Source organism: Perca flavescens, chromosome 22 (genome assembly GCF_004354835.1).
Source record: "Perca flavescens isolate YP-PL-M2 chromosome 22, PFLA_1.0, whole genome shotgun sequence".
In the NCBI taxonomy this organism is placed as follows: Eukaryota; Metazoa; Chordata; class Actinopteri; order Perciformes; family Percidae; genus Perca; species Perca flavescens.
Window position 1 is genome coordinate 10,654,178 of NC_041352.1, and position 11,787 is coordinate 10,665,964.

General features: G+C 39.6%; 1 protein-coding gene across 2 annotated transcripts in view; it reads left to right on the forward strand.

Annotated features, from left to right (window-relative positions):
* tlcd4a (TLC domain containing 4a) overlaps window positions 1-11,551 on the forward strand; it is a 28,702-nt gene extending 17,151 nt beyond the window's left edge. For both annotated transcript variants that reach the window (XM_028569180.1, XM_028569179.1), the window contains exons 3-7: window positions 867-956; window positions 3,846-3,904; window positions 4,198-4,292; window positions 9,926-9,999; window positions 10,331-11,551. In XM_028569180.1, coding sequence (XP_028424981.1) covers window positions 867-956; window positions 3,846-3,904; window positions 4,198-4,292; window positions 9,926-9,999; window positions 10,331-10,649 — 637 coding nt within the window. In that variant the 3' untranslated portion in view covers window positions 10,650-11,551. The remainder of the gene's footprint in view (window positions 1-866; window positions 957-3,845; window positions 3,905-4,197; window positions 4,293-9,925; window positions 10,000-10,330) is intronic.
* The last annotated feature ends 236 nt before the right edge of the window (window positions 11,552-11,787 follow it).

The following is an 11,787-nucleotide window of genomic DNA, read 5'->3' on the forward strand; positions in this document are numbered from 1 at the left end:
GCACCGGCACCGTTTTAAAACTATCGATTTAGCACCGGAATCGAAAAAAAAACAAACGATACCCAACCCTAGTCATAAGTGAGACAGGCAGGCTGCCGTGATCTTTTAAGCACTATGAGAACAGCGAAAGCGGTACTGTAGATCGAAGGCCATCAGATATTCAGCAGGGACAAGTGTTTGAAGGGATCCAGCCTGGTCCAACTTGCATGAATCACTCATTTTCATTTTCTCTCATACTCACTTTATTACTCATGAGAGCACTTGTGAAATTGAAATGGTCACAGGGTTTATGAGGAACTGAAAATGAACGATTAGTGGGTTGATGAATCCAGGCTATGGGGATCCTTGTTGATGCCCATGACTTTACAGATTCTATTGGAACAGTTTTCCAGTCAGTGTGGCTGTTAATGTGTCCTACTGACTGATTGCTGAGAACTGTCTGACTGTGACTTTGTGCTGCTCTGCCTGACCCTTTAGCAGTGTTTAATCTCTTAGTCTAATTGGTCTGAATCTGTGTGCACTGCAGCCGTGATAGGACAGTGAATCAGTTGATTCACTGTGAGTACAGAAACATACAGCTCTGTAAACCACAGAGCAGCTCCGAGGCACCTTACATGAATAAATACTAACTATTCCTTTTAGTTTATTAGTTTATAATGTCGTGGACAGTCCCCTTTAATTAACTATACAGTAAAAGGAGCAGCTTTAGCCTCAACGACTAATTTCCAGCTGTAGTCCCCGGCCAGCTGACAATAGGCATCCTAAAATATTGGCAAGCATATTGAACACAAAATCTCAGACGTTTCAGTACTGCCCTTGTCAGACCGAAGTAGCTAGATCATCACGGCTGTGTGTTTCCATTTCAGGACGGTGTCAACGTTTCACGCACTGTTGGTGGGAATCTTCTGTCTCTACATCTTGTTCTTTGATAATGCCGTCAATGAAGACCCAGTCTGGTGAGTGTTTGGCAGTGAATTGCATGTTTTCAACTTTTACTTTCCAGACTTTTTGGGGATTTTATAGTGTGCCAGCTTTTTTCACAGATGGCCAGAGTGTCCAGTTGTAGCTTAGCAACAGCAGGCACAGAAAGTCTGTCAAGCTTTGGACCTGTTGGAGTGGGTTGCATGGGGTTCTAGTAAGAGGGATTCTAGGTATACAAGGAGTTCTGAGGATTGTCTATATTTTCTACCCTTTCCAAAACCAACAGCACCAAGAGCAAAAGTGTAAGAAATGGTTTAAGCAGCTTGCTTTAATGTAAAGGCCGCAGCGTCTCTTCCCCCGGGCAAAAACACGGCTTCGACTCGCTGCTGCGCAGGTTCCCGCTGATCCAGATCGGACCAGCCAAAGACAGAGTGGTGATCGGGACGATCTTACACATAGTCCGGGAGGATCTTACACGTAGTCCAGGACGACCTGTATGTCGATATCGGCGGAAAGTTCCACTAAGTTTGAGAGGACGGAGAGAAGCTACAGCGGGGCAACAGAGACCGTCTGCGGCTGCAGGATCTGGAGCTCAGTGCCCGTTAAAATGATATTCAACGCATAAATACATACAGAAATAAATAGTGGAGGAGTGAGCCTGGACATTTCAGACTGTTTAAACTTCACTTTGAAGCAGAAACTCTTAGTTCAGAAGGGTGAAGTTTCCGTTTGGACTCAGATCTGTGAATCGATCATAATAAATATTGTTTGTATTAACACATTAATTAGTTTCTTTGTTTTGTAGTCGATAGTTCATCTTTTAGTTTACTTAAGTGGAAGCAGTATCAAGTGGAAGAATGAGACTATAAACCTAGGCTTACAGGCACTAGGCATTACTTGAACAAAGTAGATTATATTAATATTGTAGCGACCCTGCAGGACTAATATGGGAGAGATTCGGGGGGGATGGTGTTCATTGGGGGAAGATGTTGCCCTAGTTCAGCTGATTGGTCAGGTTGGTGAGGAGGCGGGAAGGTAGGGGGAATGTTTTAGGAGAGGAAGGAAGCTAACGAGGTAGTCGTGGCCAGCAGCTCTTTTTTTGTTGTTGTTTTTGGGCACTCTTCCAACCCTGTTATTAGCCTGTGTTCGAGGGTAATAAAGCCCGGTCCATCCGGTTAAACTTCGGCCACTGTCTCCTCGTCATTCAGCTACCTAGCCAGCCGTGCGGCAGAGCCGTAACGCTACAATATCAAAAGCTTAATTTTTCTCTGGACCCGATCATAAATAAATGTCTGACCTTTGGACAAATCACAAAAACTAGAAAATCACATTTATGACGATTTATGGTGATTTTATTTCCGTTAGCCCTTTACCTACATTGACGCTGATGCATTAAAGAGGAGTGACTCCCCTGTTCCAAGATGGCGGCTTTGTTGACTCATTCGTTCCAATGAACTGACGTAGTCAAGGCGACATCTACTAGCCAAGCCCAGTGTTACAAAACAGTTCCCTTGCAAAGTGAACCACCTTGTTTATAAATATGAACAAGAAAGCCAAAAATGTAATTGCGCTATGTTTTAAATAACATTTCTATTTCTATATTTTCTATTCTATTTTCAGAATACTGAAACATTAGAGTGGATAAGCTGTCTGGCGATACAAGAAAAGTGCTGCTTTTTATTTCCATGTCTTCTACATGGATCATCAACTTGTGAGGAACTTGACAAAATTACTATAAAGTCAACAGGAGACCAAGTTTTCAGCCAGCTCAATGAGTTAGTGCTAACTTGGATCTGGAAATGAAAAACCTGCTTGTGTGTAAAATCAGACAACCTTTGTTATATAAAATTACCCAGAATTTTGAGTGGTAAATCTTCCACCCTTATTAATGTGCTGTGCTAGCATGGAAAGCATGACAGGCATATAGAGGCAAAGTCTCCCTTCCGGTAGACCACCATGGAACCTTTTCTTGAAACAAATATTTTTTTAAAGATAATTTTTTTGGGCATTTTAGCCTTACCCTTCTTGGAACAAATATGTATGGTATTGAACAGCGAGAAACAAATAATTATTTAATTCGGTTTGAATTGAGCCATGAATTACACTTATGATGCCCGTCGTCTCAGTTTGACGTAAGTGACGTCTTGCTGAAGCAACAATGCCTGTGTGTTTGATACTGGGATGTAACGTTCGTACGTACGTTTGCACACAAGCAATGGTTCTAACTTCTTATTTTGCTTCTCGGCTGATAAAAAGACGCTAGATAAAACACATTAGGTAAGATAACGTTACATATGTTCTGGAACATAGCTAAGCTAGCTAGCTAGCGAGCAAACCGAGCAGAAAGCAAGGGTACGTATTGTGCGAGAAGAGTGATCACTGAGAGGTTTCATACAAAACTAAGTGTTACAGGGACATGTCTGTGATTTGGCGGGGTCGTATATCATTTTGTCAAGGTTTATGTTTTCTATGCGCCTTTTTATCACTCTTGCGAAGATATGGGATCGCAAGCGGCTGCAGACGCCGCCTTTCATACCCACCTAATCTGGAACACTGCCCGATGGGAGACCTCTGTCCCCGAGTCACGATGACGATGAGTTGTCTCTCCTTGTTCACTACCGTACATATTTTTACCAAAATAAGGTCAGGTGGTCCAATAGGTTCCACCGCAAGGGGATGGATTATGTCTATCTATAGCAACAACAACAACCAAGTGGGTAAGGTTTACAGATGAAATCCACCTCTGCTTGGTAGAAATGGGAAATCCCCTGCAAGTTTGGAAGTGGTTTACTCCTTCAGGTGCTGCCCACCTAAGTTTCTTTTTTAATATTACCACTAGGTGTCACTAAAGTCCGACATTTTCAACACCTACATATAGGGAATCCCACAAATCCCAGTCAAACCGAATGTGTTTTTTTCATTAGGGGAGATCCTACGCTGGTGAAGACTAATGTTGCCATCACAACAGGCTACCTCATATCTGGTAAGACAAACATACAGTTTACCCAGGTAATGTTTGTGAAAGTGAGACCAAAAGAACATGCACGTAATTGGTAATGTGATGTGATAAACGTAATGCTTAGATGACTCCGTACGTAGAGTCTGGGCCCTACTGTATGTGTTGGCTGCTGGTCAGAAATAAAATAACAGATACATAGCCATTTTTTAAATAAAGTATTTAAAGTTTACAGCATGGTCTTTTATCAGCGTACTTTAAATGTTTGGTTGGCACTAATGACATGTTATTTCTCTTTCCCCTGTACTTCTGTTTTTCAGATCTGCTGCTAATATTTTTCTATTGGAAGGCGATAGGCGACAAGTTTTTTGTAGTTCACCATCTGGCAGCGTTGTATGCTTACTACTATGTACTGGTGAGTGCCCTATTGTCCAATAGCAGAGCGTGCAGGCAAGATGGGAAGGAGACAACCAAGGGTGAACAGCTATATCCTTCTCGAGCTGGGTCTTGTGCCTCATTTAGCATTAGCATTCAGTATGCGTCCAGGACTGTTCCCATGCATCCATGCAGCTCATATAGGTTAGTTAAATATGCACAGGGCAAAGTCAGCAAGTGTGACAAGTGATGCACCCCAAACTGTACAAACACATTAGAGAAAGAAACCTTTTAGTTGTTTAAAGTCCACCACTTTGGCTTAATGCTTTCAGTGGAAATGAGGTTTTGGTGATCTTAAAGGGTAACTACAGTTTTTTTTAACCCTGAAGATCGCTGCAGTTGGCAGTGGCAAAACAAACTACAATGTAAGTTTATGGGCAATTGTGCAGCTTGTATTTACCTTCACAAAAGTGCTTGTTTTGCCATTGACATGCTCAGATTAATATTCTAAGTGTCTGACAACATTATGGAAAGGATTTCTAAGGAGGTCAACCTTTCTGTTAAAGAGTACGATCCTTTTTTAAAACATAAAAACATCCTCGAAATAGTAATGGCTAAAGCCACCAGACTTAATGTAAATAAACAGTAATTTTAGCGTTGTAAAATACACTTAATTCAAAGTCGACAGAAACTAATTAAAAGTATGAAAAGATAGTTTTGGTTCAAATAAACACATAGTTTACCGATTTACATAGTTTACCGATTTTACATATGAAAATATGTTGTTTCTATGCACGCTAAAAGTATTTTTTTTAAATGGAGTCTGGTGGGTTTAGCATTAGCGACCTCAGAGCTGTTTCTGGTTAAACAGAAAGGTCTTAAAGAGGTTTTAAAAAGGCCTGTCTCCATAGAGATCCTATCCATAATGTTGCCCGACACTTAAAATAATAATCTTAGCCTTTCAGTGGCCAAAAAAACTTTTTAGTGGACCAAACTGACGCTGAACATTTGCCCCATAGGGTTACATTGCAGCCCGGTCTGTGGCTGCTGCTTACAGTGTTCATGCCTAATACTGGACCAATTTTAAAAAGTTGTTTCTATCAGTCACTTACAAACATAGGAAGATAGGGTCCAGGCTGAAAAAAACAAAACAAATTACCCGTTACCCTTTTCTGAGGATTGCAAGAGCAACATTTATAACTGCAGGTTTCAAGGGTTTGACATTTCACTGAGGTTAAGCAGCTGTACTGTACTGAGCTGTACTGTAAAAGCCCTCTTATCAAAAGAAGATAATGGTTGTCTCCCGTAATAAACCAAATCAGGTATTTGGTGTGACAGCTTTATTACCGTCATTCTATATAATTTTTTTTGCGAAATCAACTGTGGTGGGCATTGCCCTGATGATAATACACAATTTATCTGAAGTACTAATTATTAACTTACTGGTTATTGCTGCATCACTAGTATACAGTTGGCTCTTAAAGATATCTTAGATATGGATATAGTTTAGTGTCCTCTGCATTTTTGGAAAGTGTTGTTCACTCTTGGTTCAATCTGAAACCCACTAGGTCGCCAGGATCTGTTGATAATTATTATAGAAATTAATGACTATGGTATTTTTTGCATGGAATGCTCAATGATGGTACTGGCTGATGACCCCCCCACCTTGCCCTTATTTCTGTGCTTTCTGTTTGTGTTACTGACCCCCTTTTAATGTTGTGTGAATCTGACATAAGCTGGACTTTTCTGAGCTTAGCGCAGCTGAATGCTAAACTGTAACCACTGTGTGCATGCTTGCAGTTCTAAAGCATTCCACACAGGCAGGGTTTATTTTCTTGTTACTGTGCATGCCAACAAACAGTATCTAACTCTTTTTTTTTTTTTTTTTTTTTTTTTTATGACTTCCCTGCCTACTTAGATTACCTTCCACCTGTCTGTTGTTGTGCCAGAGCCTAGCTCTGCCTCTTCTTTCTCTTCCTTAAACCCCTCCTGATGTTCCCCGACGAGGGAAAACTGACAAAGCCACTCATAATAATGTCATCAATATGATAGTGCATCACCACATAGCCAGGCCCTTTTTCCAATACCATGTTGAATGTATTCTGTCAGGTGTACGGGTGTTGATGCTCTTACCTTTTATACCCATTTTATTTTAGTTAAGCGAACTTACAGGGAATTCAGTTTGTTCCCCTATAATACATGCTCTGTATTTTCTATTCAGGGGGGAATGCAAAAGGACATACTGTGTGCATTGCTCTGCCTGAGTCCCCATACTTTTTTACAATGCCATTGGCAAATGATTAGGAAATCTTGGTAAAAAGCAGTAAAGCACTATGGACATTTGGTTTCAACCACATGTTTAGTGTAAACCCTGCAGTCCAGATTCACATCTTACCCCTGTCTACTGGCTGTATTTGCAGATTTGTTTTTCTTCTTTAATGTGACACATATCATATTAGCACCCATTTTTTTGGTCTGTCTTCATTGCATTGTTAGTGAGGAATATTACTTTTCCTCTTTTCTGTGTCTAAACAATAATACGATTAAAACACAAGTGTCACATTGTTGGAATAAAAATATGATTATGATAACTGACATGTAAATCCAGCCTTTCATTTGAAGAAACAGAGCAAGCGCAAAGGCAAAGTAGGCCATACTGTTACTGGACGCTCATGACTGTTTCCTCGGTCATGTGGGATAACACAATGAATGCTCCGTGTTAGTCAACTGTGGTATGAAACACATTGTGAATTGTCATATTACGTTTGCGATAAAACCACAATAAAAGTGGTTAGCCCTTGATGTCGTTTTCATTTAATTTAGTTTTGTACCTAGTCGAACGTGTCATATGTTGTCAAAGTATTTTTAGTTAATGTCTTGGGTGTGTTTATGTGAAAGTTTAAATGTCAAATACACAATAAATTCCACCTACTCAATACGAATATTAAACCCTGAGGCACACAGCCAAATCAAGGCCTAATTGAATCGACTTATTTGGAGAAACCTGTATTAAAAAAAAAAATCAAGCTTAATGTCATGAGCTTGTTCGTATGTTTTGATAATTTATTAATCAGTCACTAATGTCTTGGTCAAAACAGTGTTTTGATGGGTTTTTTTAATAGCAGCATAATCTGTATTTTGTGTGTGTGTTTTTTAACAGTCAAGTACGACTTAATCAAAAAGATAACCTAACTGTTGTGTAAATATTTGTATTAGATGCATGCTTTGTTCTCAGTGTCCTAAGTGTTGCTTTTAATTTCCTTTAATTGTGGTGAGGTATTTTTTGTCGTCGTTTTTTTCTTCTAATATATCTGTCTGTCCGTGTCTGTGTCCTCCGCTGACATTAACATAAATAGCCTTTCTTCAAACCTTACATGCAAAAACTACCAACATCAAGTCGGGTTGTGTCATCCCCGTTCATGCAAAAACTATCAAAAGGGTTGTGTGTCATTTAGAAACCCAGAGCAGATCTAGATGGGGGACTTCCCTATTCCTGTCTTGTCTGCTACTATTGCTGTTGTGTTGCACTGAGCAGATATGATACCCAGTCACAGTATGGACTTACCAGTTCCTAGAGGTACTAGCATGCTCATGGTGGGAAGTTCACAATCACAGGGTACAAAAACTGCAATGCAGATGTACCCTGTTTGTGTCGCGTTGTAAGTATGTTGTAATGGCCAGCTTTTGTTTCAGCCCTGAAGGTAAGTCTTTTTTTTACATTCAGTAAGCCGCTAGCCAAATTATCTTGAACTACGTGTTCTTTGAGGGTCTTTTAATGAAATGGAATGCTGTGATTTTTCTCTTCATTTTGAGTTTGACTCATGTTCTGAATTTGTATGGTCAGGAGTTAGAAACAACATACAATTTTGGAACTCATGAGTCAAACTCAAACAATATTAATTGCAGTTAATATTAGGATGCAAATCACAGCGCTCGGTCTCTATAATATAGTATTTCAGTCAGAACACTTCATTCAAATGTATTTGGCTAATGGCACAATTTGAACACCATTTTAATCGGAGTGCTTTATGTCCAAAAGTTGATTTAGCGAGGTAGGCCAGCTCAAGGGTGTTCGAAATGTGGGTATCCTGAAGCATCTTGGTTGTAAGATCATCTTCATTTTATTTAGCAGCAGCTGAAAATTTGGAATGGAAATAAAGCCATGTAAGCTTATCCTATAGTGGGATCACTTAAAAGCTTCATAGGGGCTTCCGTCCAGATTTAAAGACCAGGGTCAATTCTGTTATTCTGATCAAGTAATAATACAGACACTGTTCATTTCATTTGGAATAATTTCAAGCACTAATAATTCCGCTTTGAGCTTAGTTACAAACTTGCTAAAAATGATCTCATACACATGGAATTCAGGCCCTGATCTTCTAATCAATGACATGTTTGGCAGTTAAGCATATCGCTTTTTTTACTCTGCATGGCTTCTGATTGCTCCTTTTTAAGTAGTGGCTGGCTAAATGTATGTATGTATGTATTGTTGTATGTTTTTCAGCCTTTGCTGTGTTGAAATTTGCTCAATACCTTTTTCAATGTTGAGATGTTATGCAGATGTATTGCCATGCTGTGTGGTCTTCACAGTATGTTTTTCTGCTCTCTGGATGAAAAGACATAAAATGTGAGTTAGCTGTAGTTGGCATATAGTGATTGTGACCTTAATAAATGCAATACCGCTTCACTTTATGTGGGCTTTCTTGCATGTTGCCCTTTGCGTTTCTTCAAGGACCAAATGATCAAGATGTTGTTCATTCACTGATATTAAATATGAGCAAATACCATGTCTTGTGTCACTAGAAGCGAGCCCAGTGTTGGTTGGTAAATCTGTCTCTCTAGTGCTTATGTCTAGACTTACTGGCCGTATTTTCATTCAATTTGAAGTTAACATTCATGGTTCCTAGGGGATAATTTGCTGTAAAATGTTTTCCGTAGATTGACACTTAATTTATAAGGTATCTCAAAACATTCTAAAGCCCATTACATTAACTGTGGGTGTTCATGGTTTCCAGAGGATGAACACTAAATATTTTCCTACTAATAGGATAAACCATTTCAATTTTTGACAATTGTGCCATTCTCTAGCAAAAATTTCAACATTACATACAAGATATGTAATAATTAAACACATTGATTGCCATAGAATGTGGTCAGCACATTCATGCTCCCTCGAAAATGTACCCTTTTTGATTTTAAGACAAATGTGTCAACGAGCCCATACTGTGAACAACTGGCTTATATTAAAATCTTAATCAGTTGATCTGTTATTTTCCACATCACTAGTTCTTTGTGCTCATTTTATAGTAAGGATGAGTTTCTGCTTGCATTAGATGAGAAGAATGAATCATTAGGAAGGAAAATTAAAGACCAGTCTAATTTTGGCTAAAGACTAATTGTGTGCCGTGAAGAAGGCTCTTTTGTTAGATTTGCCAAATAGGTCTATATTTGGTAAGGACTTAATCTAGTTTTAGACTTTGCCACAAAGTAAAAGTATATCTTGAAATATCATATGTTGGAAGACGCCTTGGAATTGTAGACATACATTAGTTACCTAGTTACTCTGAGCTGCAGACGGTACATGAGCTTTGCCTGCTTATTCAAATGACTCGCTGCCTTGTTTTTGTCCCTTTCATGTTTCTTTGTCTTCCTGTTCTTACCTTGTTCTTCCAGGGCGAAGGAATGTTGCCTTATTTTGCTAACTTCCGTCTGCTTGCTGAGTTTTCTACACCATGTGTGAACCAGCGGTATGTACCTGCTTGTTAATTGCTTTGGGTCATAGAAATTCAGGGTTGGAGCTCAATTTACAACAATTCTAGGGATTTATGTATATATGTCAGAAGTTGTATTAATTTTTAGGAATTTAAATCACAGGAAGGTAATCCACTGCTTGTTGCATCTTCTCTTTGTCCTCAGATTATTTGATTCCAAATCCTTTTTAAACCTTTTATCTGGATCAAATCATAGCAAACATACTTTAGACAAGTCCCGTAACTATTACTTGATGTTGTCTTACACATATTTACATCTGTATCCTGCTTGAAACACTGTTTTCTTAACGATGTGTTGTGTTTTTAGCTGGTTCTTTGAGGTACTAGGTTATCCCAAGTCGTCCCGGCCCAACATGGCGAATGGTGTTGCCATGGCAGTAGTCTTTTTCATGGTCCGCATCGCCGTCATGCCAGTCTACTACATTCGTATGTATGTGGTCTATGGCACCGAGGCCTTCTACCTGGTGCCCTGGGGTGGCCGTGTAGCCTGGATCGGCTCCAGTATCTGCTTGGACATCATGAACATTATGTGGATGCATAAGATCGCCCGCGGCTGCTACAAGGTGCTGCGCTCAGCACGCCAGAGCAAAGCCTGCGCGCCTCAGGAGAATGGGAAGACGGATTAAGGGAACTGGGGTGTCAGTGGTGAGGAAACGCTACAACAGAGACAAAATTATGTCACTCTCAGTGCATTGTGGAGCAGCAGCTTGGACACTTACTGTCACACCTGGGACGAGTGAAATTTGAGCTTTTTGAACAGGCGTTGAGATGTACCGATGGACCGTTTAACTGGCCACCCCTAAGCCATGAAATGACCTCTTAGCAATACTCTGTGTGCATGGCCACTTATTTTTCTCTTGAACAATTTACCACTACGCTAAAGTGTTCGTTCTGGGACAACGGACTGCTAAACCCAACCACAAATTGTCCAGAAGTTTACCGTTCTTTACATAAGTAGTGTTCAACAAAAGTAAAATGTTTTTTTTTTATAATTATTATTATTACTGCTGCCTGAGTCCCACAATACAAATGATGAAATATGAGTCAATGTTGATGGTGATGCAAATATTTGAGGGAACCTGTTAAAGCGATTCAGTGATTCCTCAATGATTCGTCATTTATCAGATGCCTGTTGAGGAGAAGGGTCGAGCATCTCTTCTTCCTCAGTAAATCTTGAAGTAAATTTGCAGGGACTTGACTGACACAAGATGGGATTACATCAAGTGCAATCACCGATAAGAATAAGTATGGATAAATCAGTTCATCACTCACCCACTGTCATTTAGTTAAATCTTTAATGCGTAACTTTTTAATATTAATGAAAGTCAATTACATTCAAGCCATTGCCAAATGCTAATTAAGACTATCAACTCCACACTACTCTCTCTGTATTTCTCAGTATGGCTTTGTTTAGAAGATTGTGTTGTCCGGCGACTTTTGCGTGCAAAAACTCAAGAAGATAATTACCTCTTCTGAAGAGTCTGTCATTTTTTCTTCTTCTTCATCCTCCGTGTCCTCCTTGGCTACTAGCAACTGCGTGGAGGAGGGGTGGGGGTGGTGCGTGATCACAGAAGGCTTGTATCATGTGCACACACCAACAGTTTTGTTGTCATTACTTAGAATTAATTTAAAAACCAGCCTTTTAGGACGTGCATTGGAATATCATGAGTCTTGGTTGCATTTGTTGTTGATTTATACAGTATAATATAGGGTTAAACAGGCATTGGTAAGATGTATGTAGTCTTTTTTTTTTTTTTTTTTTTT